The sequence below is a fragment of the Macrobrachium nipponense genome, chromosome 46 (assembly GCF_015104395.2).
Source record: "Macrobrachium nipponense isolate FS-2020 chromosome 46, ASM1510439v2, whole genome shotgun sequence".
Taxonomy (NCBI): domain Eukaryota; kingdom Metazoa; phylum Arthropoda; class Malacostraca; order Decapoda; family Palaemonidae; genus Macrobrachium; species Macrobrachium nipponense.
In genome coordinates, this window is record NC_061106.1 from 26,101,789 (window position 1) to 26,129,021 (window position 27,233).

The 27,233-nt window shown below is 42.3% G+C and overlaps 1 protein-coding gene across 3 annotated transcripts in view; it reads left to right on the forward strand.

Moving 5' to 3' along the window:
- The window catches only part of LOC135214819 (WASH complex subunit 1-like), a 192,864-nt gene that overhangs the window by 13,452 nt on the left and 152,179 nt on the right, over nt 1–27,233 (forward strand). For all 3 annotated transcript variants that reach the window (XM_064249199.1, XM_064249198.1, XM_064249197.1), the window contains exons 4-7: nt 3,922–4,062; nt 5,387–5,541; nt 6,924–7,050; nt 9,930–10,035. In XM_064249199.1, the coding sequence (XP_064105269.1) occupies nt 3,922–4,062; nt 5,387–5,541; nt 6,924–7,050; nt 9,930–10,035 (529 nt within the window). The remainder of the gene's footprint in view (nt 1–3,921; nt 4,063–5,386; nt 5,542–6,923; nt 7,051–9,929; nt 10,036–27,233) is intronic.

The following is a 27,233-nucleotide window of genomic DNA, read 5'->3' on the forward strand; positions in this document are numbered from 1 at the left end:
CTGATGAACAGCTCTCCTAGGGCTTTCCTGAAGGATTAGATATTTTTACTTTGGCTAGGAAAAACCAATTGGTTACCTAGCAATGGGACCTACAGCTTATTGTGGATCCAAACCTTATTATATCGAGAAAAATGAATTTCTATCACTAGAAATAAATTCCTCTGATTCCGCGTTGGCCGGGCTGAGAATCGAACTTTGGACCACCGGATTGGTGGCCGAGCGCGAAAACCACTCGTGTAATGAGGAACTGTCGGATTATGCAGCTCAGGTTAAGGCGATAAGGGAGTATCTATTGGTAGTCTTGTTTTGTACCTTTCAGGGATAAGTGCAGACCTCAGGTTCTGGGATATGGACAGTTACAACCTCTTAACTTACTTTATGGAGACGGTGAAAGGCAGTTGTGATTCTTTTTTGGTTGTCCTCCACTGGTTTAATCTCCCTCTTATAGCTTTCTTTGTCTTCTTCAGCAGAAATCTCTCATAAGTCTCTTTTTTTATTAGGAGGTTCTATATAGAGGGAATGATGGTCCAAGGGTAATTCTTAGGGACTAGCTCCATAAGTAATTGGAGGTATTCTTGGACATTTGGAGACTGAATAACAGGAAGTGTCTGCCCACATACTTTTTGGTTTTCTAACAATGGTTTTAGTACCTTTCCAAGAATGGTCAGACTTGTGGTACACATGCAGCATGTATCCCCACTTACTAATACATCCTCAGTCAGGCAAGTTCCTTCAAGATTTTTTTTACAAGAATGTATTGCTGTTCTGTGCACTTTGTTTGGGTTAGTGTGCAGCCCTCTATAAGTTTTGTCAGAGACTTTGTTGCCCATTGGTGGATGATTCGAGTTGGCCAACTCTGTCAATAGTAACCAAAGGCCAAAGACCTGTTGCTTCTTATGTCTCAATTTCTATGCATTATATTTTTAATTCTCTATATCCCCATTCTTATCTAGTGATGTGGGGATGATACTTAATTATGCCTGCTTGTTGAATAGGCACGTGCTTCTTGAAGAATTTTAGGCCTGAAGGAAACTTCCTATATGGTAGGGGCTTCTCCTTATAGGAAACATGCCCTCACTGGGAATTTTTTCAGATAATCATGTTCAATTAAATGTACAGTTTCAGCGTAAAATTACGACTTACAAATAACATTAATTAAATTTGTAAGTATTGCCCATTTTGTTCTTAAACCTAAGTCCACATTTTGGTCTGTTCCCTTTGTTATGCAATACAAACAGAGTTTAACTAGTGTCATTACACTTTCATGGAACATAGAATGGTCAACACTACACCTGGTAAAACTTTTTAGATGTCAAGGCGGTGGAAAGAACATCAGGATGCTTAGCAGGTTTATTCCCGGTCAGAAAGAAAGTCTTTGTGGGAAGTTTGCTGCTTTGAGTGACATGAAACAACATATTGGTTTGATCATTCATTCTGTGGAAGGACAGTGTTTTAGCAATTGGGGATTCAGGAAGAACAAACTGCCTACAAGGCCCTTTACATCTGAAAGTTCGGCAGTTGCTGTGGGATTTAAGGAGCACTCATTTAGACTTACAAGCATGTAGATGAACAGGTACACCCGAATGATTTCTACTTCTTTGATGGCCCTCAGGCTAGAGCAGTGGATGTTTCCTTAAATTTGGCCTAATTCATGCTGATAGGCCTGCCCCTCGTATCTACTCTAAATACTAGTGAGCAATTTTAAGTTCAAGAATTGCTTAGTGTCTCCTGTAGAGTCCTTGTAGCCTCAGGGCAAATGATTTTCAGAATTTCCAATGCTCTCAGTAGATGTCTCATTCTTCCATTAAGTGGAAATCAACTTGGCTACACAATTCCATACACTTCCATTAACTTAGGCATCTCCTTAACTGCTTGGAGAAGTTAGAATGTCCCCTCCCAATAAGAAGATTTTCAAGTTGTCATAGGATCTGTCCTTGTTTTAAAACAGCTGTGGTCTGTGTATTGCTGAGGGTGCCATTTTAGAGGAATTTTCAGCATCGGGAACCTTGTAGATGTTAATGTTTTCTGTTTAGACTTGATAAGAATTTTCACTGTCTACTTCCAAAGTTATCGTTCCATACATACTTTCCTCGGTATTGAGTCAAGTACTTTTACGGTGTTGAGATTGAAGCCCTTTCATCTCCATGTCAGTCTCTCTTTGGAGTTTAGATGCAGGTCTAAACTTTATCTAAATATACTGTGAAACCTTTTATTTAGCACTATCAGCATTTAAGTAAAGCAGTAAATTTATTGCCAGCACCCTTCTGTAAGCTGTTGCAAAGGGAATGCTATTTTAGCTTTCTGCCTTAGAGCTGAGGGTGATGTTAAGGCTACGTTTTACAGTGACCTGTAAGAACTCCAATATAACCCCTTAGTGGGGAAGAAGAGGAACCTTCTCTGTCCTGTTGGGGCAATTAAAATTTAATCAGATAGGTAAACCTAGAACATCTATATCATCCTTTTAGAAAACTTTGAACATCTTTATCAAAGGTTAATCTTTGAAGAGGCAAAGTTAACCTTTTGATTTGTGGTTTTAGGAAACGTAGATGTCGTTGTCAAAGGTTAAGCCTGGAAGAGGCAAAAACTAACCTTTTGTTTTGTGGTTTTAGAAAACCTAGCTGTCTTTGCCAATGGTTAAGCTTGAAGGCAAAGTTAACTTTTTGTTTTGTGGGTTAAGAAAACCTAGAATGTATTTGTGAAGGTTAAGCCTGGAAGAGGCAAAGTTAACCTTTTATGTTGTGTTTTTTTAGAAACATAACGTCTTTGTCAAGGAACAAGAGGGCCTCTGTGATATATTGAATAGGCTAGTGCATGAGAACTAACTCTATATCTTCTACCTTATTGAAGGTAAACATTCATAATGTGAGCAGCACTTGTAACTTCATTTAGTGTTAAATCAATTTGTCGCTTCAGAATAGGATTGATGTGGTGCAGTAGAAGTAAAATTCGGTTTTTACCCTTTCATTAGTATTGGGTAGTCTTTTCCTGAACCGAAAAAAGAGCAATTCTTTGGCCTCTTTTGTTTAAATCCCGGGTTTTTATATTTTTGGGAGCATGAAGGAACAAATTTTGTATAGGAGCATACATACCTTTATATTGTAAAGGTATTTATTTTAAGTGACTCATTTTATAGGGCTTTTGGACAGGGGTCCCTCATACCGCTTGTGTTTCATTCTGGGTGAATCAAAGCTGTACTGTTGTGCGTTGAAATTTTTTTGTGTCTCGTGTAGTTGAGATTTAATAGTGCATGTGTCATGTTTTTGTAACCTTTGTTTTTGCTGGAGCATCTTGTCCTTCCAGTGCCAAAACCTCCTCCAGTAGCCCTGTACTTTAGGTCTGTGCTGTTTATACCATATATGTTGGCGTATAAGGCGACTTTGTAACCTTAAAAAATCTCCTCCAAAATGGGGGGTTATCTTATACGCCGAGTATGAAAAGCAAACCTTGAATCCTGCTGAAATATTTATTGATAGGCTAACCCCTGAAGTGTCAATAGTTGTGTCTATTCAGGCAATCCCTGGTTAACGGCGGACTCGGTTAATGGCAATCCAGTTTTATGGGGCTTGTCTAGTGCCATAAAATTGCTGCCATAAGGTGCTGATAATAGAGTTATGGCGCATATAAATCACTAAGTTTCGGTTAATGGCAGTTTTCACTTATCAGCACCCTGCCAATTACTGAGGACTGCCTGTAGTTACTACTGATGGTAATTACCATAATTAGATGTTAGGATAACCAAGCTCTCACTTTGTTACCAGCTTTACCCAGAGTACCATTATTATAAGGCAAAAATATTAGACAATTTTGTTATTGGTACTTATTACACAAATAGTAATAATTTTGTTACAGTTTGAATAGTCTATACGTACTGTATTTCATGTATTGTAGTGAAATAGCTAATTTTTAACCTTTTTAACTCAGGTATTTTCATGTGCCCAGTTTCCTGGTGGGGAAAAGTATGAGCCATATGTTCCTCTACAGAGCAACACTACACCCATACCTTTTACTGCAACACCTGTGAAGCTGAAAGATGGCATTTCCATTAGTCCAGCAGCACTTCAAGTAAGAAAGCAAAAAATATATATTTATGTGAAATACAGATCTGTTACTTTTACCCAAGTTTATGCAAAATAGAACTGAAAAACTAAGTGCCTAAATCCTAGTTATGAAGAATCTGTAGTTAGATGGATGATACCTCCACTGATAAGGTGGGTTCCACTGCTAGTTATTTTGAATAATTTGTTTGGTTAAAGTACATAATTGATAGTAATAATGATACTGCAAATTCCAAAAGCTCTTTATCTAGATTTAATTTTATTACTGGCCCTAATGTAAACCAAGTATGTACACTCTGCACTTGACTTTGTCCTTTTCATCACATTAAAAACTATCCAGGAACAGCCTGGAGGAAAAGTGATATTCCAATAGTATTGATGATCTTGTTTCTTGATAACTCCACAGTGAACAAAAAATTTACTTAGGAAAAATAAATAAGCACGTATTATACTCCAAAAATAGAAAGTAAGCTAGAATTTATTTAATTTAGAATGCCATCAGATACCTATATGGAAGATGGTATGAAGTCATTGTTGCATTATTATGCACTTTAATAAAGTACTGTACAACAATATGTAGTGATGTATGCAATAGGTTTGCTTATTTGGGATAACTGTTCTTATTCATGAGAAAAGGGCCTCAAAAATATACAAATAAGTAGTAATTGGTATCATACTGTTACTTTCCAGGGTAATTTGGGTTTGCAAAGTGGTTTTAGGGTTATTTCATTTTTTTTTTTTGAGACTACTGTAGTACTGTAGTAGTGTGTGTAGTAATGTAGTAATGTGATGCGAGAAGCTCAAGTAGGTTTTGTCAGGTTCTTTGACTCTTGGCCACATACTTACATATTCTATTTTAAGTTAATTAACATGGTTCATATAAAAAAAGAAAAAAAATTTTGTTTTCCTTACTTTTTAGCTACTGAAAAGCATCATTTGTTTGGTATGGAGAGAAGCCTTGTGATTCATATAGAATTTACAAGTTATAGTATTTATGACATAAAAGTGTTTATCCTTCTGAATATGTATAAAAAGGTATGTATTCTCATATTACCAAAGGAGGAAGACTGGAATTATACTTGTTGCTCTGACAAAGGAACTGCAATACATATTTTAGTTGTTACTGATCTCCATTATATAACATGGTTCTGAAAATAAGAAGGTTGTCCAAGTTGGACAGGTTAAAATGTGGTACATGGTATGGATAGTTTGCCTTAATGAATTGTAGATTTGAATTTTAGAATTTAGATTGCAACTGGTAGTTTTTGGAAATTTAAAATTTCTTCAATGTTTTGCCTTAACAACAGAAATTTTTCTATTTCTCTCCACAGGAAAAGTTGCAGTTTTATCATGTACGTGAACGCCAAGGAGCTGCTAACAAAGGACGAGGGCTAGAGGAAGCAAGCCAGGCAGATGGTCTAGGAAGATTACCTCCTCATCTTTCATCTGTCTCTTCCTTGCTGCTATATAACACAACTCATAACCCGTATGTACCGTATAATTTAATATGAATGTTAAGTGAAAATTATTTACAACTAATTCTTGATGACACAGTCATACGTTATATTTTTAAACCTGCAGATACAATACATATTTGGTTTGAAGTGTCCTGCATTCTCATCCTTATGGGTCACTATGTAATACATATTGAAATTAGTCAGTGTTTGTATCAAAATTTCATATCATCCTTGATATTTTCCCCTTAAGGATTTAGATATGAAGTGGCTTCTTTCCAGAGACCTTGTTTTCGCTGTCTAAAACATGTTTACTTGTTTGTCTAGCGTTGACTCTTCTGTCTTCCCTTGCTTTGTTGGCGTTCATTTCTCATGCTCCACCACAATGAACCATGTCTTCGGCTACATGAATTTACACAGTTTTAATATGAAATGTCAGTGTTATTCTAACTCTGAATCTTGTTTCAGTCCCTCTGTTAGCAGTGTCGTGTTATTTTTTTTCATTGAATTTCAAAGGTACTTCAACTTTATGCTCATAATGAACTGAAGTCTGTCCATGATACTGGTAAAAAAATTTACAAAAGATAAGATGTGTGATTTTACATCTGAATATCAGAAACAGACTAAGGGGCTGCCACAAAGACCTCATGAAATCTAAAATGTTATGCTTGTTGGTGGCACCAAGGAATTATGATTAATGTTTTTGCTACAAGTTTCTTCAAAATAAAGATAACTGTTGTGTATTGTTACCTTATATGTTATGATAATGATAAATATTCTTATTAATTAATAAATTTTGAAGTAATCTTAGGTTGCTTGTAGCCAAGCTTAAGCTTATGGGCCAGTTGAATGCCAAAAGTTAATCATGGAATGTCGTACTGTGAACTTCTATGTCAGCTCATTCACTTGTAAATATCATTGGAATTTGAAAAAGTTTCATACTTTTCTAATCAAAACAAAAGCATTCAGACCTCAGACCTCTTCCAAGGTTTTATAATGTATCCCCCAAAAGATCTTGTGCCCCCAAAAATCTGTTCTTATATCTCACATCATCTAATCCCCGGAGTTTTTGCCAATCATAAGTCCCCTTTTGATGATACTGTTATGGTAGAAATTCACTCAACTATTTTGTGTAGTCCTCTAACAAACAAACAAACAAAGCAAACAAACAAACAAACAAACCAAGTCAAAGACATCCTTATGGGAAATACGTAATAACAATAGATTATAAATACTGTTGTAGTAAAAAAAAAATTTTTGAATTGAAAAGTTCCAAGAAAGTTGAAATTTAGCAAAACAGATACTCAGGGATTAAAAGTGTAAAGTCAAAACTAACAAAGCATGTATGTATAAACATGTACAAACTCCATTCATGATACTCAGTATCTGTCAGTTTTCTCTATTGTATTTGCAGCTATAAGAAGTATATGGTGTTGGATCCCCTTGGTGTAGTATCTGGAACTCGTGGTGAGGAAGCAAGAAGTAGGTCAGACACTGCTAATTCTGGCCCCACTTTGCATGATGCTCCTACAACTCTTCAGGTATAAAATAATATGCATATTAGTTTTTTGTTTTTTTGTGGAAGATTCACGCTGTGGTTTTCCTATTACGTAGATCAGTTTTTTCTCTTGTGCTGTTAAGTACTACATTAGGGATGAGTATTATAATACCTGTGTAGCAGAAATGTTACTAAGGTTTTATAATTATTTGTTATTTATAAGTAAAATAACAATTGAAAATCTTTATAATGGAAATACAAGAGTAATTTTAAGTCATTGGTGCTCTTATTCCCATACTGGTTACAGGTTCCGTTGTTAGGGGTTTGGTTGTTGCAGTGGGTGAACATAGCTCATAGGCTAATTATAGATGAGTTGTTAAGAAATCATCTAAAAAAAAAAAGAAGAAAACATTATGTATTCAGTTTGGCATTATTTATATTTTAGGTATCCCGTGTCAAAATTGGGCTAAGTAGCAAAAATGGTTTTCTACATACTATTGTCTTCATGTCTAGCAATATTTCAGGTCTTTTAGTAGTTACTATTAATAGGAATGTAACATTTGTAAAAAAGCAGTTATTAAAAAAAATTTTCCATCATTTCTCCTGGATTTGAGTAGAATTTTTGTAGTCTCTAGGTAATGGGTGATGCATTGTAGGGGCCTTCTGTAATGCGATTGAAGCAGGATAGTGGGAACAAATTTCAAGGTTACCAGATGAGACTCCAACTCTCCTTAACCTAATCTATTACCTTTACCTTACAGTATGAAATTACTCAATCTTACCCCCAGCTCATCAAACCTATCCTCCTCTCCCTATATCCAACTTAGACTAACTTAAGATTACGTACTTTATACCATTACCTAATATTACCCCAATGACCCAAGAATCTAAACTTATTTCCTTATCTTTAATATTGCAACAACCATCTAAGAATCTCAATCTAATATTGGTCTTAATGCTTTAGTTTTATCCCACATAGAACAGCAACTCTTCCAATGTTTGTAAGATATGTCTATCACATCCACTTGGGATTGTCCAGCAAAGATTATTTGAGAACCAAATCTCTTTTTCTCTTTTCGTTTACTTAAAATGGAATGCAGTAAACCACTTCACTGTTAGGCTGATTCACACACTCTCGTCATCTTTCCTCAAGTATCATACTAACTTTTCCAGTTTCAAGACAGTGCTCTTGTTTGTAATACTTGAAATCATCACTGTATCCAAGAGAGGTGGGCATCTGACTCAAGGGAGCACAGCACACTCACTCATCCCCATCTACCAAACTGCTATTAAAAAAAGAAAAGAAAAACAAAGATGAATATTAAAATAGTACTAAATCCTAACACATCCACAAGCAAAAAAAAAAATAATAATAATTTTATCACACAAACCCAATTTCTTTATGCTACAGAGCCTCATCATGGTCTTCATCTGGCTGAAACTGTATGTCCAGCAGATCCATTTCAGGATACAGTCAGTGTTTTCAGATATACTGTATTCAGATATACTAATATTTTATAACCTTAAGGGATAGTGCGTATATTGTCTCACAGGTATTAGATGACCAGTTTGTGATGTATCAACATGGGTAGAATTATACAATTACCTTTACCAACTGAAGGTACACAATTCAGTAAAATAAAGAAACGTACGTATATACGTAATCTTCGCAGAGGGTAAAGTCAATCAATTTAAAATTAAGTACTAGTGTGAGGGTTAAGTACGAACAAGAGAGAGAGAGATACGTACGTACATACTTTATGCACGTTTCTCCGAGGTTAAGAAAGTAATTTTCACAGAGTGACAACTCTTAGTTATGTCTTTGACATGTTTTACTAGTACGTACAATAACAAATTCATTTTATCAACCCAGCCTAACTGAACAATCTCATCTTGTGATCATGTGAGATCCTAGTGACAAACACATTGTGAATTATGTACTGCCTTTGTATCATATTTAAAAAAAATAAATACAATGCACAAAATTTCCTTACCAATTTTACACATAAAGCATGAAAACATGTACATACTAGTAATTGTAGTACTAGTACTACTTAGGTTCTTAAAAGTACACTAACTGTAGGTACTGTAATTACCTTTGTATCATATATATGCATGTACAGAAATAAAATTAATACAAATGTTAAATACAGATTTTATGCATAAAAGCTTTAAAACTTATAAATTTACAGAAAAAATTAAACAAACACTTTTGTTGGGTTTTGCAGTGTTTCTTGAGGATTAGGAAATCTTCGTGTGTCTGTGAAAAACTCGCATATGAGAATTAGTTTGGTTCCAATGAAACTTTTGTGCTCTTGTGAATTTGTGTAACTCAAATTGTGTAAAATTAAGGTATTACTGTACTTCATCCAAAACAGTTGACTAAATTTTTTGTATCAATTGCCCTAAAATTTCTCTCTCTCTCTCTCCTCTCTCCTCTCTCTCTCTCTCTCTCTCTATCTCTCTCTCTCTCTCTCTCTCCTCTGCTCTCTCTCTTCTCTCCTCTCCTCTCTTCTCTCTCGTACATACATATATACAAATGCTTTTCACATATCGTACTGTGATTGGAAGCACAGTGTAGTTACTGTACAACATTAATGTTTACTTGCAGTGTACGCACAAACCATGAGATGGTATCAGTATGTGATTTATGGACACATGCATCTGATACTTTGCTTGAAAGTCCAGATCAGCATAAATCTCTACAGATGAAATAGAAATTGTAGTTTTATCCTATATAAAGCATGATTAAAGATATGTTTTAAGTTAGAAAAGGACTCACTAATATTTTATTACAGTACCAAAGTACTAATATTAATTTCATTTGTAAAAGAAAATGCTAAGACCATACTTCCCTCTTGGACCCTGGTAATGTTACTTTTCTTATATCTCTGTGATATACTTATATTAGAACAATTCCAGGAGGGTGACCATCTTGGGATAGTCAAAAAGGATGAATACCAGTATCTGCCAGATTTATCAGATTTACCAGATTTGGATCTCCCAATGGAACTTCCATCTCTGCCAGGTAAGATCTTTTCAGTAAGATTGTTTTGAGATTGATTAATAATAATTTGTTCGTATGAGAATGCACCAATTGCATTTATCCTTCAGTACGAGTTAGAGATGGTCATTGAACTTAGAAACAAGGTAGTTAGTTACCTGGTGGTTATAGGTTTGAGTGAGGGAGTACCTCTCAATCGCCTGTCATCACAAAGCACATTTTCTTCTGCCAGCATCATGTGAGGACATCTTGCTGCGCTCCTCCTCACTGCTAGGACTCAGTGTCATTTTTGGAGGTGTGAACGGTGTTAGTGAGTGGAACCTTCATCCCCTGTGTTTTTTCTGAGGTAGATCCCCAATGTTAAATACATTCACTTTAGATTCAGCAGTATTGCCAGTGTAGAGGAGAATTTATTGTTGTTGAGAAGTCCACAGTGGAGGAGGTGGCCCACAAGAGTTAACCTACTTCTTCATAGCTGCTAAAACCTCCCTCCTTTACCTCCCTTCTTCCCTATATACACCCCTGGCTGTGAGATTAGTATGGCAGGTAAGGGAAGATCATACGCTTACCCTTAAGATGTTGATTACTACATCTACTGTTGTTGCAGCCAATATGAAGCTGAATTTCAGTAAAATGAAAACACCATTAATTAGCAGATCTCATACAGATTTCCCACCCCATCCTTCTCTTCAGGTGGATGGAGCTTTGCTGATTGAGTCTGAAGCTTTAACTAATTTAGATGTAAGTTTTGACACATCTAACTTTTGAGGAAACTTCTAATGAAAGTTTCAGCAAATGCCACACAAAAAGCTGCATATATTTATAAACTGATAAAATTAGTGTACAGTCTGTACAGTCAATCCCGTATTCGCGGACTCGCATAATCGCGGGTTTTTCTCTGGAAATTATACCCCCCATTATTCATGGGAAATTCGCCTAGTTGCTGTATTTTTCTGAGAAGTATCCACAAATTCCTGTATTTTTTTATCAATTTCATCATAAAATGCACTTTTTGTGATAAAACTATTAAAAAAAAAGGTATAAACATTCTTAGTGGGTTTTTCTTGAGTTTTAACTAACGAAATAGGCAGTTTGAAGCGTTTTTCATAGGGGTTTCAACTATTCGCAGATTCTAGCTATGCGTGGTGGTGTCTGGTACCCATCCCCCGTGAGTAAGGGGGGAACACTGTAACCTGTTTTAGGTCATTGTATGTAGTACTTTCTTTACTGTAATACTGTTCTCCAGTGTGGGTGTCTGCTTCTGCCAGAGATTTATCTCTTGTACATAGAATGGTTCATGGTGGTAGGTTTCTATTTCCTAATACTATAATTACCAAGACATCTTGGGCATTGGAATTTATAAATAATATTGGATTTCATAAAAGTCTTGTAGCATGTCCTTATAGGTAAAAAAGCCACAAATCTTAAGTGGATTCGTAGAATTAAATTCAGTTTTAAAAACTGAACTCCTTTTCAATGATTTGTTTAACTTTGGATCTAAGAAGATCAGAATGGGTAAATGGAATTGTAGCATAAATCATCAATTTAGGAACATCAAATTTCAAAACAGGATCAGAAAAATTGCATGCAAAATTTTATTAACTACATTATAGAATAGTTTTTAGGATAAGAATTTTTCTTCAAATATTCAAGTAAAATTCAATTTCTAAGTGGAAACTAACCCAGCTAGATGTATAGTGGAGAGCTCTTAAGTACTAAGGTAGTTATTGCATTAATTTTAAATGAAAAGAAACATGAACTATAAAAGCTACCTCCAGAAAAACTTCTGTCATGCAGTTAATAAGATTTTTTTATTTGCAAATTATGATTGTAGTAGTCTTTACATATACGTATTCATATGACATAAAAGTAACAAGCAGAATTGATATACTTATTCATTTGTTCATGAAACTTACCTGTCAGATATATATATAGCTGTATTTTCCGAAGTCCGACAGAAATTAAAAAACTTACGACACACGTAGTGGGGGGAGTCAGGTGGTTAGTACCCATTCCCGCCGCTGGGAGGCGGGTATCAGGAATCATTCCCATTTTCTATTCATAATTTTTCTGTCGCCGGTGTTGTAAACACAGTTTTCAGCACCTCCGTCTTGAATTTAGGAAACTTGGCTACTATAAGTACCCCTTTTTGATTTTTTGGTATCTTGACTTTTGGATCGGTGGCTAGGCACACGTTAATTGTGGAATTGATTGATTTTGGCTTGATTTCTCTTTAAATAAGATGTCTGGTTCTAGTTCGGCTAGCGCCAGGTTTTGTACCAAGAGTGATTGTCGAGGTAGGCTACTGAAAGCATCAGTAGACCCTCATACTTTGTGTAAGAGTTGCAGAGAGCATGATTGTATGTATGAAAGTCGCTGCAAGGAATGTGAGTGTCTTTCTGATTCTGGATGGAGAGCGTATGAGTCCTATCTGCGTAAGCTTGAACGGGATAGGTTAAGGAGGTCTTCCTCCAGGAGTGTTTCAGGTAAACGTCAGGAAGTTCATGTTTCTCCTACTAACCCTCCTTTAATCACTACTCCTAACCCTGTAGTGTTGCCTTCGGGCCTGAAAACAGTGTCTGTGGAGGGTAATACCCTTACACTTACATTAGAGTCGATTCGTAATTTAGAATCTAAAGTGCTCGCCTTAGAAGGCAAAAGTGAAGGTGCAAAGTGCAGTGACAGTGCTCCTTCGTTGGTGGAGGGTGCGTCAGATCGGCCCCATTTCGCCTCTAGGCCTAGACCGCTGCCGGACTCCCAGGTTTCAGGGAGAGGGCATGTCGAAAGCCGCAGGAGGGTTACGGGGAACGCCCACCGATCTGACGTGCCTTCGGCAGTATCTGTTGACGTTGCACAGACTGCCAAGGAGCATGCGCGTGCACGTCTCCTGAAAGAGTGTTTCTCTTCTTCAGAGGCTTCCTCCCCGCACAAGGGGTGGAGCTCTCATTCTGTTTCACGCCCGCTGAAAAGGAGCGTTGGTGATCGTGACGCTTCACGTCCAGTTTTGGCTCTCGAGAGGCGATCATCGCCTGAGAGTGTGTTCGCAGCCTTCCCGCCACAGAAGAAGCGTAAGGAGTCATCGGATGATGACTTTGTTGAGCGCCCCAGTCGCTCTCGAGCGCGTGCTACGGCAGTTTCTGGGAGAAGGAAGAAGGCGTCCCCTCGCCCCTCGTCTTCTCACAGGATCAGCCCCATCACCTGACAATGAATCCTCTCCTACTGAGAAGATCCTGCGCTCTTTGCAGCAACAACTTGCTGATGCTCTTGCTAAGAAAGGGACGCAACCACGTCCCAGGAGAAAGGATGACCGTCTGCCTGTGAAGAGATCTAGAAGGTCTCCCTCTCCCTCTCCTCGCTCGTCTATCTCTCCACTTTCTTCGCCTGCTAGAGTTCGTGCGACTCCCCAGCGGCTCTCTGGAGGACGTGAAGAGGATTTTGCTCGCTCTGCGCATGAAGCGGTATTACCCGCTCGTAAGCTTGCGGTGCGAGAGCTCGATACTTGCGTGAACGCTTCGGTGCAAGTTCAGGATCCTGACGCTCGGTCGGAAGCCAAGCGAACGCCAGTGGCATCTAAGAGTGCACCAGCGGAAGCAGAGCGCGCGCGAGATGTTAAGCGCGCTTTAGTAAATGTCATTCGCACGCCAGTGGACGCCAAGCGTGCGCCAGCGGACGCCAGCAGCGCGCGAGTGGACGCCAATCCCGCGCTAGTTGCAGCCAGGCGTGCGCCAGTGGACGCCAGGTGTGCGCCAGCGGACGCCAGGTGTGCGCCAGCGGACGCTCGGGTGGACGAAGATGTGGATTTTCGTCGTCTCCCACCTGTTTTTGATGAGACTTTGCAAGTTACTTCGGGTCTTAGAGATACGACCGGAGTTTCTATTAAGGAGTCAGCTTTGCCTTCCACTTCACAGCAACGCGCCTCTTGGAAACTTAGACCAGATAGTCTTAGTCCAGCCTTATTTCCTCCAACTTCACCTGTGTCGGAAGCAGAGGTTAGCGACGCTTCGGTTGAAGTGGATGATGAGAAACCTTTGGCGGCAGTCTCTTCCGACTACCAGGTATTGACCCGCCTTCTTCAATCAGAGTTTGGAGATACGTTTCACCCGGAAGCTCCTCGCTCTCCTCCTTCACAACTTTCTTCTTCCAAGATCAACAAGGTCTCGGCATTTGTCAGAATGAAGAAGTCCCTTTCAACTAAGAGGGCTCTTCGTAAGGTCCATGACTGGATGGAGAAAAGGAAGTCTCAGGGAAAGACTTCTTTTGCCCTGCCACCTTCGAGACTTAGTGGGAAGGCTGGCATTTGGTATGAAACGGGAGAAGACGTAGGTATTAGACTTCCCTCGTCAGCTCAAGGAGACTTCGCTAGCATTGTGGATGCCTCGAGGAGGTCTCACCTGTCCTCTTCGAAAGTTTCCTGGTCTACTACGGAAATGGACTACCACCTTAAAGGCCTCTTTCGGACGTTAGAGGTCTTCAACTTTCTAGATTGGTGTTTGGGAGTTCTGGATGCCAAGTCTAGGAGTTCCGACTCGATTAGTCTGGGGGAGCTGTCCAGCGTAATGTCGTGTATGGACAAGGCCGTCAGAGATGGTTCGGAGGAGCTTACAGCTCACTTTTGCACAGGGCTCTTGAAGAAGAGATCCCTGTTTTGCAATTTTACAGCTAAATCTGTCTCTCCGTCACAAAAAGCAGATTTGCTCTTCGCTCCTTTTTCGGATCATCTCTTCCCCCAGGCTATGGTAAAAGACATTGCTACCAGCCTACAGGAGAAGGCCACGCAAGATCTCCTCGCACAATCTTCAAGGAGACCTGCGGTTCCTTCGTCCTCGGGAGTTTCGATTCTCAAGAAATCGAAGCCCTTTCGAGGTAGTTCTTCCTCGAGACCAGCCCCTCGAGGAAGAGGCATTCCAGAGGCAGAGCCACTGCGCTTGCCAAGAACAAGAAGTGAAGCAGAAGTCCTTCAGTCACCGGTTGGAGCCAGGCTTCAGCTTTTTGCGCAAGCCTGGGAAGAGAGAGGTGCGGACAAATGGTCCTTGGACATCTTAAAGAAGGGTTACCAGATCCCGTTCCTGAAACCACCCCCGCTGTCTACGACACCCAGGGACATGTCTCCTTCTTATCGGGGAGAAAAAGCAACAAGTGCTTTACGATCTGTTAGATCAGATGATCGTGAAACACGCCGTAGAACAGGTCTCCGACCTGAATTCCCCCGGATTTTACAACAGACTGTTCCTGGTGCCAAAGCAGTCGGGGGAATGGCGACCGGTACTCGATGTCAGCAACCTGAACCTCTTTGTCATCAAGCAGAGGTTCAAGATGGAGACACCTCAGTCAGTGATGGGAGCCTTAAGACCGGGGGATTGGATGGCTTCACTAGATCTCCAGGACGCGTATTTCCACGTCCCCATCCACCCCCAGTCCAGGAAATACCTGCGGTTTGTCCTGAAAGGAAAAGTGTTTCAATTCAGGGCTCTCTGCTTTGGACTCTGCACTGCTCCCATGGTATTCACCCTACTGATGAAGAACATTGCGAGGTGGCTTCATCTTTCCAAAGTCAGGATCTCTCTCTACCTGGACGACTGGCTCGTACGAGCCTCCTCGAAAGAACGGTGTCTGGAGGACCTTCACACGACCTTGTCGTTAACGAAGTCCCTGGGGCTTCTGGTGAACCTCGAAAAAGTCACATCTGACCCCTTCTCAGTCTTTAGTCTATCTGGGGATTCAGATGGACTCAGTGGCTTTTCGGGCTTTTCCGTCCCAGGGGCGACAACTAGATTGCCTAAGCAAAGTGTCAACCTTTCTGGGGAAGAATCATGCTCGGTGAGGGAATGGATGAGTCTGCTGGGGACCATTTCCTCACTGGAGAAGTTTGTTTCCCTAGGGAGGTTGCACCTCAGACCTCTTCAATTCTTCCTTGCGGACAATTGGAAGCACCAAAACACTTTGGATTCGATTCTGGTGTTATCAGAAGAGGTAAAGGAACATCTAAGATGGTGGACCGACCCTTTGAAGCTCGCAGAGGGTCTTTCCCTCAAGCTTCAGAACCCCTACCTAGTGTTGTTTTCCGACGCGTCGTCCGCGGGGTGGGGGAGCAACACTGGGGGGGGAGGAAGTGTCAGGCACCTGGAGAGGGGAACAGGTGTCCTGGCACATAAACCTCAAGGAGCTGGCAGCAGTTCATCTGGCGCTCCAGTTCTTTCAGAACGAAGTCTCCGGCAATGTGGTGCAGATCAACTCGGACAACACCACAGCCCTGGCATACCTCAAGAAACAGGGAGGAACCCACTCTCGATCCCTGTTCTTCCTTGCAAAGGAGATCCTGTTATGGGCGAAGGCACACGACGTCTCTATCCTGACGAGATTCATATCAGGGGTAGAAAACGTCCCGTGCAGATCTGCTCAGTCGACAAGGTCAACTTCTGCCGACGGATGGGGACCCTTCATCAGGAAGTATGCCAGAGTTGTGGAAGTTATGGGGATGTCCTCTCGTAGACATCTTCGCAACTTCCAGGACAACGAGACTCCCGCTGTACTGCTCACCAGTTTCTAGACCCCAGGAGCAGTAGCAGTAGACGCCCTTCTTTGGGACTGGACGGGACTAGACGTATATGCCTTTCCCCCGTTCAAGGTCCTAGGGGAAGTAATAAGGAAAATTCGCGCATCAGAGGGAACGAGGATGACTCCCATCGCCCCCTTCTGGCCAGCGGCCCGACTGGTTCACAGAGGTCATGTCTTTTCTAGTAGACTTTCCGAGGACTCTGCCTCCAAGGATAGATCTACTCAAACAGCCCCACTTCGAGAGGTATCACAAAAACCTCCCCGCTCTGAGTCTGACTGCGTTCAGACTATCCAGAAGTTGGCCAGAGCGAGGGGTTTTTCAAGACCTGTGGCGAAAGCAATCGCAACGGCAAGGAGACCTTCTTCTATTGCCGTATACCAATCCAAGTGGGCTGTTTTTCGGAGCTGGTGCAGGAAGAAAGGCATTTCCTCCACCTCTACCTCTGTGAGCCAGATCGCAGACTTCCTTCTCTACTTGAGGAATGAAGTTCGCTTAGCGGTGCCTACGATAAAAGGCTACAGAAGTGTGCTTTCTGTAGTCTTTAGGCATAGAGGACTGGACTTAGCCAATAACAGAGACCTTCATGATCTTCTGAAGTCTTTCGAGACTTCGAAGGTACCTCAACCAAGGGTTCCTTCTTGGAACTTAGACTTGTTCTAAAGTTTTTGATGTCCAGTAATTTTGAACCTCTCACTTAGCTTCGCTTAGAAACCTTACAAGGAAGACACTTTTTCTAACTGCTCTGGCGACGGCGAAGAAGAGAGTTAGTGAGATCCAGGCTATAAGCAAGCATGTTGGGTTTAAGAACTCTGATGCAGTTTGTTCTTTAAGCTCTATGTTCTTAGCAAAGAACGAAAACCCGTCCAACCCTTGGCCCAAGACATTTGAAATCAAGGGTTTGACAGAGATCGTGGGTAATGAGACAGAGAGAGTCCTGTGCCCTGTCAGGGCTCTCAAATTCTATTTAGACAGAACGAAGGACTGTAGAGGACCTTCGGGCAACTTGTGGTGCTCTGTTAAGAAGCCTGATTTTCCCATGTCAAAGAACGCGCTTTCTTTCTTCTTGAGAGACACCATTAAGGAAGCTCATTCCACATGTAGTGATAGTGACATGAAGCTTTTAAAAGTGAATGCCCACGAGGTGAGGGCTATTTCGACCTCGATAGCCTTTCACAGAAATATGGCACTCAGTGACATTTTGAGTGCCACATATTGGCGGAGCAACTCGGTGTTCGCTTCACACTACCTGCGGGAGGTGAAAGCGACATACGAACATTGCTCGTCGCTTGGACCATACGTCGCTGCAGACACTGTTTTGGGGGCAGGAGGTAGCACTCATCCTTTCCTTTAGTGGTTAGGTGAGCTTTTAATTGTGTGTGGTTGTGGGGGTTGACCGCCCGAGGCGGATCTCCCTTCTTTAGTCTAGTGTAGTGGAATACCTTTGGTAGACTAGGCCAGGTGGTTTTTTACTTCGTTGCCCTCATTGTATGGTCAATGGTCTAGTCACATCGTGGTCACGCCCCCGTTGACAGATCATCTTGAGTGCACCAGCTATATAGGTCTCTACCTCGCTGGCAACTCTAGTAGCACAAGCAGACTTACATGGCAGTAACCACGAAGTCAGCTATGCTAACAGGTAAGGAATCAAGATATCATTTATCTGCATATATATGTTTCCTAAAATCTTCAATTCTGTCTACTCCCACCACCAAAGATGGGATTCAGCTATATATATATCTGACAGGTAAGTTTCATGAACAAAATGATATTGTAATGATACAATTAAGTTTGTTCATACTTACCTGGCAGATATATATAATCAAGTACCCACCCACCTCCCCTCAGGAGACAGTGGAAATAAAATTATGAATAGAAAATGGGAATGGTTCCTGATACCCGCCTCCCAGCGGCGGGAATGGGTACTAACCACCTGACTCCCACTACGTGTGTCGTAAGTTTTTTAATTTCTGTCGGACTTCGGAAAATACAGCTATATATATATCTGCCAGGTAAGTATGAACAAACTTAATTGTATCATTACAATATCATATTTCATTACTTATCACAGACAGGATTCTCTGGCTTTAGTTTATTTTAAAATCAACTTTCTGGCTGGGGAACCAGAACTAGACATCAGCAAGAGAAGGAGGGCTGTTTCTGTGGGCAAGGAGTAACTGCCTTTAGTGTAGGAACAAGGACATAGGAAGATGATGATACGTGAAGATAAAGAAATGTCAAACACTCCCCACCTACTTTATCCCTTGAAGCTGGAAGTCAACATTTCATCTAGGCTTATCATCTTACTCATTTGAATAGTATGTATCTGAAATTATGGGTATCAAAGCTTTATGTAGACTGGTGATAGTCGAAAGGATGGGAATTGTCAGGAGCTGCACTATATAAGTAGTGGCCATGATCTTTCCATAAAAATTGGTAAACTTCTGCTTGAACAGGTATGGTAATCAAAGGTCTGGGTAAAGTAGAAGGAGCAATAGGAAAATAAATATCCTATAGGCGGAGCATTAGTGCCAAAGACCTTATAATCCCAGCTGGAGGCAAGGCAATAGTAGCCAGTCGTGGCATAGCAATAGGAAGAATGTAGTGGTAGTGGGAGGCGTAGCACAGTTGTGTCATCAGTCAGCAAAACTTCAGTATGCTTTCCTGTTAACAGGTGATTGGTTGTAATCATGGGCAAAATGGGAACAGATTATACAAAAGTCAAAACAGCAGGAGCTTCTACTACAGAGATAGAGTGAGAAATTGGCACTGATATGCGAGGTGCAATAAGAATTTTGGTCATTTTCGAGAGTCAAGAAAGCTGTACAAGTGGGCAGAGAAACTGTTGGTCCCACTTAAGCAGGAGAGCCTGCAGCTGCAGCTGTAAATCCTGCAGTAGAATCCACTACAAGCAATTTGCAGACAGCTTAACAAAGCAGGAATTGAAAGATGTAACATCTGCTTAAAAAGGTGACAAAGCTGCTACAGCTGGAAAAGGCTGGAGTGGCCAAGTACACAGGTACAGCAATAAATAGTAGAAGAATCAAGAAGCTGGATGGGTCAGAAAGAATAAATGGAAATTGCAAATCAAGCACAGATGGCCTGATATTGATGTAAAAATGTCCTGTGATTGAGCAAAACATAATTGTCTGTGACCACAAAATAACAGTTGTTAGGCTGAGAGTGGCACTGGCATAGTTTGTGAGTGGAGCCAATCACCAGATATAAGTAAGGGACAGTAGGCACAAAAGAAGTGAGCTCCTCTGTTATGTTGTCCCTATTGTTCCCAATAGTGGGCAGGTAAGTCACTTCCGCGAACTCCATATTTATTTGTTGGGAGAGTAGAAAAATATAGCTGTGTAATTACTTGGTAAGTACTAAATATGAAACTTAGTTTTATCATGAAAATACTATTTTTACACATGCAACTTACCTGGCAGATATATACTTAGCTTATGTCTCTGACGTCCGACAGAATTCAAAACTCGCGGCACACGCTACAGGTAGGTCAGGTGATCACCCCCTACCGCCGCTGGGTGGCGGTAATAGGAATCATTCCCGTTTTCTGACAGAATTTTTCTGTCGCCGGTGCTGACAACAACTTTGTTGGTAGCTCCTGCTTAGAATTTCTTGCTTGCTTCGCCGAGGATTATTTGGGAAGTATTTGATCTTTGGTTGTTGGCATACGCTTTGTGTTGGATTTAGTTAGTAATTATGTCCGATTTAACACCTGGAACTCTGTTTAGAGTATGTGTAAATGAGGGATGCAAGGTGAGGTTGCCTAAGGCTACTTTGGACCCTCACACTGTTTGTGTAAAATGTAGGGGGAGGGATTGTTCGGTTAAGGATACATGTGATGTATGTGAGAACTTAACTGAATTACAATGGAAAGAACTAACTTCGTATGTTAGAAAGTTAGAAAAGGATAGGATTAGAAAAGCTTCAGCTAGAAGTTCAAGTAGATCCTGTTCTGCGGAACAGGATAGTATTTCTAACCCTGCAGTAGCTTCGCCATCTTCCTTTTTGGTTTCAGCTCCTTCCCCCCGCAGCGAACCCGCAGATGTGTCTGCCGAGAGAGCCGCTGTGGAAGCTTCAATCCGCAATTTGCAACAGCAATTGCGAGATATAAACCAAGGTAAGGGTGAAGTGTCTAGTGATAAGTGCAGTGTCCCCAGTGCAGTGGAGGGGGCGTCTGACCGACTCCGCATCGCTCCTAGGCCTAGACCTCTTTCAGACTCCCATGCCCAGGGGAGGAGGAATGTCGAAAGCCGCAAGGGGGATGTAGAGTATCCCCAATGGTCAGGCGTCCCTTCAGCAGGTCCTGTAGACTCGTCCCAGGCTGCTATAGAGAGCTATAGGAAAAGCCTCTTAAGGAAGTGTTTTTCCGACTCTGATTCGTCCTCTCCTAAACGAGGATGGAGCTCTTCTTCCAAATCGCGCCCTCTCAAGAGAGCCTGGAAACCTCCAGGAGAAGGCGCTCTTGACTCCAGCCCGGAGCCTTTTCCGGAGTATTCTCCTGCGCCTAAGAAGGCTATGAAGGATCCGGAATCCTCTCCAGAAGGGATTCGGTCATCTACTAAGAGATTCCTATTGGACCTCCAAGAGAATCTCTCTTCTTTAGTAGGCTCGCTTTCGACTAGTAGGCGCAAGGAGCCTTCTCGCAGGAAGGACGCCTCTCTTCCAGTCAAGAGGTCTGTTAGGAAGGAGGAGTATAATAGGCGATCTTCTCCAGTAAGAACCTATTCGCCTCCTAGAGTAGACGACTCCTTTGAAACTTCGTCGAGACAGGGAAGATGGTATTCTCCTCGTAGAAGCTCTGAAGCTAGGAGTCATAGCGCAAAGCGACAAGAAGTAGGCGCTAGATCCTCTCCTTGTAGGAGTAAGGAAAAAGTCTCCTTGCGAGAAGACGATCGGTTCGTATCTGTCGAACGATCTCCTAGGAGTAGGATCTCCTCTGCAAGTGGTAGGAAAGAACGAGAGCACTCTGCTCAGAGAGATAGAAGCGAGAAAGGTTCTCCTTCTAAGGATGATTTTTCTAGAAGGCGCCAACGTTCGATAGGACGCCTGGATGATCGAGTCTCGTTAAGTTACTCGAGACCTTATGATAGGCTTTCTTCAAGGGAGTCAAGCGCCTCTCCTAGCAGGTTCCAAGATTTTACGAAGAACCTAAACAGGGGTTCGCGTCCTACTCCTGGAAGAGTATCTAGAGCGGACGCTTACCGTTCTCCTAGCAGGCGTCAAGAGCCTGAAAGGAGCCTAATCGAGGATCTGCGCCCTACTCCTGTAAGACGATCAAGAGTAGGCGCAAGCGCTTCGCCTCAAAGGCAGCAAGAGCCTAAAACGAGCCTTTCCAGGGATTTGCGCCCTAATCCTGGTAGATCAGGAGTAGGCTCTGACGCCTCTCCTCGTAAGATTCAGGAGCCTGAAAGGAGCCTTTTGTCAGGCGCGCGCCTACTCCTAAGAGTCACAGAAGAGTAGGCGCAAGGGCCTCTCCTCACAGGCGCCAAGAGCCTGAAAGGATCCTGACTTTGGATTCGCGCCCTACTCATAGTAGGCGCTCGAGAATAGAAACGAGTGTTTCTCCGGATAGGCGCCAAGAGCCTAATAACGCAGGCTCTAGATCCTCCCCTAGTAGGTATCAAGAACCTAGGGAGCGGAGAAAAGCGGAGTTTTGTTCTTTGCCGAGGAAACATATCTCGGGTATTGAACTTTGAAGGATAAGAGTCGCATACCTGCCAGGACTTCTTCACCGAAGAAGTCTCCCTCTCCGAATGTAACCTTGGAGGAAGTCTCGGAGGAGGAAGAGACGAAAGAAGTAGGAGTCTCTGATTATAAGAGACTTTCTGCATTACTTCTTCAGGAGTTTGGGGACTCGCTGTGTTCAGCTGATCCTCCTTCTCCGGGATCTCTGCTATCAAGTACTAAGTTGGCAAAATCCCCCTCTTTTGTCAAGATGCGGCCAACTCTATCTATGAGAAAGGCCATCAAGAATCTGGAGAACTGGCTCCTGGTTAAGAAGGAGGCAGGTAAGACGGTGTTTTTGTGTCCTCCGTCTAGATTGACAGGTAAGCCGGGTGTCTGGTACGACACGAAGGAACCCATGGGGTTAGGCCTTCCGGCTTCCGCAAACGCGGATTTTTCTGCTCTAGTAGAATCATCTAGAAGACGCTCTCTACTTTCGGCTAAAGCGTCTTGGGGAATGTGCGAGATGGACCATTTACTCAAGGGTCTATTTCGCACACTTGAAGTCTTCAACTTCATGGATTGGGCCTTAGGAGCTCTAGCAAAAAGAGCGCAAGATCCGGAGTTCGTGACTATGGAGGTGTTATCAAGTGTCCTTTCATGCTTGGACAAGGCAGTCATGGATGGATCCACAGAAGTAGCATCTCTCTTTGGAGCAGGAGTGCTCAAAAAGAGATCAGTTTATAGCTCGTTTCTCTCCAAGTCTGTTTCGCCCTTACAGAGATCCTCTTTGCTTTTTTCCCCACTCTCGGAATACCTTTTTCCTCAGGAGACAGTGAGGGACATTTCCAGATCACTGTCGGAGAAAGCTACGCAGGATCTTCTTGCTCAGTCCGCCAAGAGGCTTAAACCGGCTGTGCCGATGGCTAAGAGAGAGGGAACAGCGAATAAGGTGTCTTTCCAACAGCCCTTTCGAGGAAGAACAACCTCAAGACCCGCAACTAAGAGTAGAAGGCCTTTCAAGAGAGGACGATCTTCTCGAAGGCCATTCTCGAAGCCGCAGTGAGACAGGAGTCCTCCAGACTCCAGTAGGAGCCAGACTTTTGAGGTTCGCGAAAGTCTGGGCTCAGAGAGGGGCGGACAACTGGTCCCTCTCAATCCTCGAGAGAGGATACCTGATCCCCTTCAGGGAAAAACCGCCCTTAACATCCACTCCAAGGGAGTTAGCGGCAAGATACAGAGATCCTTTAAAAAACCAAGCACTATTACATCTGGTGCAACAGATGCCAGAAAAGAAGGCTATAGAAAAGGTATTAGACATTCATTCACCAGGATTTTACAATCGCCTCTTTCTGGTACCAAAAGCCTCGGGGGATGGAGACCAGTGCTGGACGTAAGCGCTCTGAATCACTTTGTGATCAAAACAACGTTCACGATGGAGACGACGTCGTCAGTTCTTTCAGCGCTAAGAAAAGGGGATTGGATGGTGTCATTGGATCTACAAGATGCCTACTTTCATGTACCCATCCATCCCTCGTCCAGAAGGTATCTAAGATTTATGATACAGGGCCAAGTATTTCAGTTTCGCGCCCTTTGTTTCGGTCTTTCCACAGCTCCCCAAGTTTTCACGGGATTGATGAAAAATGTAGCACATTGGCTGCATTTAAAAGGAATAAGGATATCGCTGTATCTCGACGATTGGTTGATTCGCTCGCAATCCAGGGATCAGTGTCTGGAGGACCTAAGGTCAACGTTGGACTTGACTCAGTCTCTGGGACTGTTAGTGAACCTCGGGAAATCCCAGATGGATCCCCAGCAAAGCATTGTCTATCTGGGGATTTTATTGATGGATTCTCGGGGTTTTCAAGTGTTTCCGTCCATAGAAAGACAGGAACGGTGCATTCTAAAAGTGAAGACCTTCCTAGAGAAAGAACAATGTTCCGCGAGGGAATGGATGAGTCTTCTGGGGACCCTCTCCTCGTTGGAACAGTTCGTTTCTCTAGGGAGGCTTCACATCAAACCTCTTCAATTCTTCTTGAAGGAGAATTGGGACCAGAAGAATCAGGATCTGTGGGAATCTTTTCCTCTGTCCGAGAGATAAAGAAAAACCTCAGTTGGTGGTTAGAACCAGGCAGACTGAACGAGGGACTATCGCTGCAGTTACCGAACCCCTCCCTAGTGTTGTTTACAGACGCATCGGAGACGGGATGGGGGGCGACGTTGGGCCCGAGAGAAGTGTCAGGCACCTGGAGTGGGGAACAGGTGTCCTGGCACATCAACGAGAAAGAGTTAGTGGCAGTGCATCTAGCTCTCAGGCAGTGGGAAGCCCAAGTCGCAAACTCAGTGTTGCAGGTAAATTCCGACAACACGACAGCTCTAGCCTACATAAGAAAACAGGGGGGGACTCACTCCCTCTCACTGTACAAGAAGGCGAAAGAGCTTCTTCTATGGTCAAAGGAGCGGAACATCACACTCTTGACGAGGTTTATACAAGGCGAGAAAAATGTCAGAGCAGACTTGTTGAGCAGGAGAGATCAAGTCATTTCCACGGAGTGGACTCTACACTCAGAGGTCTGCAATCAAATTTGGAACCTATGGGGAAGGTCAAACATAGACCTGTTTGCAACTCATTGGAATGCCAGGCTGGAGAACTACTGCTCTCCGATTTCAGATCCAAGAGCAGTAGCGATAGACGGCCTCCTCCTAAATTGGGAAGGAATAGACGGCTACGCTTTTCCTCCTTTCAAGATCATAGGAAACGTCATTAGGAAGTTTGTTCTGACGAAAGGAGCAAAATTGACCCTAATCGCCCCATTTTGGCCAGCTCAACAGTGGTTCACAGAGGTACTGGAATGGATGATAGATTTTCCAAGGTACCTTCCTTTAAGGAACGATCTTCTCAGACAGCCCCACTTCGACAGATACCACAAAAACCTCCCCGCGCTCGGTCTGACTGCCTTCACTGTCGAAGGACTCGTCAGAGCGAAGGGGTTTTCACGCGCTGCTGCAAAGGCAATTGCAAGGGCCAGGAGACCGTCAACTATACGCGTGTACCAGTCGAAGTGGGAAGTGTTCCGAAGGTGGGCCAGGAATCAGAATGTATCCTCTTCCAGTACCTCTGTGACGGAAATAGCAGATTTCCTTTTATATTTGAGACTAAAATGTAACCTTGCAGTCTCGACTATAAAAGGTTATAAAAGTATGCTTTCCTTGGTGTTTAGACATACAGACTAAACATCACGGATGACAAAGATTTACACGATTTGATTAAATCATTTGAGACTTCGAAGTCCAAGACAGCCAGACCACCCAGCTGGAACCTGGATGTGGTACTAAGGTTTCTCATGTCAGAGAAATTTGAACCTCCCAATAACTCATCGTTCAGAGACTTGACTAGAAAATCGATTTTTCTATTTGCATTAGCATCAGCTAAAAGGATTAGTGAACTCCAGGCTTTAGAAGGCACAGTGGGCTTCAGGAAGGATTCTGCAGTGTGTTCATTTAACCCCCTATTTTTAGCAAAAAAATGAGAATCCTTCTAAGCCTTGGCCAAGGACGTTTGAAGTTAAAGGATTGACTTCCCTGGTAGGGAGAGAAATAGAGAGAACCTTGTGTCCGGTAAGGATCCTCAAGTTCTATCTAGAGAGGAAAAAACAAATGGGAGGAAACTCAGAGAGCCTTTGGTGCTCGGTAAGAGATCCGAGAAGAACGATGTCAAAGAATGCACAGGCATTCTTTATCAGAGAGATTATTAAAGAAGCACATATTGCCTGTGAAGAGGAATACCTCGGGCAGCTGAGAGTTAAAGCGCATGAGGTCAGAGCCGTAGCAACCTCATTAGCTTTCCACAAGAATATGTCATTAAACGACCTAATTGGATCCACATATTGGAGATGCAATTCTGTGTTTGCGTCTAACTATTTGAGAGATGTACGTGTGACTTATGATAAGTGCTTCTCTCTCGGACCTTACGTGTCTGCGGATTCGGTGCTGGGACAGGGGGCTGAAACCAATCTAGCTTAGTTTAGATAGATTAGGAATTTTAATCTGGTGGTGTTGTTTTTATGGTCGATTGAAAGTGGTCAGGAAAAAGTACCATTTTCAATTCGTAGTGTATAACAAAAGTAGTGTGGTCAGGTGGTCGAGATTGGTTGTTTTCATGCTCCTTGTAATGTTTTGGACCTAGGCTCTGTTCTTGTAAGAGGGTTAGTCCCCGTTGATACGACAAAGGTGAAGGCTCTACCATGTAAGTGGGATAGGCCCCATTGGTACGATCCAAATAAGGCTCTGTCGAGTAAGCGGGCTAGCCCCATTGACATGATCCAGAAGGGTTTCTCAGTGACAGGTCTCATCCTCACTGGAACTCTTGAGGCAAGCAGACTCATAGACAGTACTCATGAAGTCTTCTGCCCAATAAGGTAGGAATCAAGGTATTTAAGTTTATTTATAGTACCTACAACAAAAGTTGTTTTCCCTGTTTTTTGAATTGCTATTCATATTGAGTAACTATCTCTTACCCTCCTCCAAGGGTGCCAATCAGCTAAGTATATATCTGCCGGGTAAGTTGCATGTGTAAAAATGAAATTGTTAAGATACAATAAAGTTTTACACATACTTACCTGGCAGATATATACGTTTGATGGCCCACCCATCCTCCCCTCAGGAGATAGGGGGAAGAAAAATTCTGTCAGAAAACGGGAATGATTCCTATTACCGCCACCCAGCGGCGGTAGGGGCTGATCACCTGACCTACCTGTAGTGTGTGCCGCGAGTTTTGAATTCTGTCGGATGTCAGAGACATAAGCTAAGTATATATCTGCCAGGTAAGTATGTGTAAAACTTTATTGTATCTTAACAATTTCATATTAGTAGCATAGGGAATGAGGAATACTGCACAAAAAGCAAAAATAAACAGAGAAGAAGCTTGAAAGTTGACAGGGGCCTTGTTTGCAAACTGCCTTTAAGCTATTGATTACTTATTCTTAGA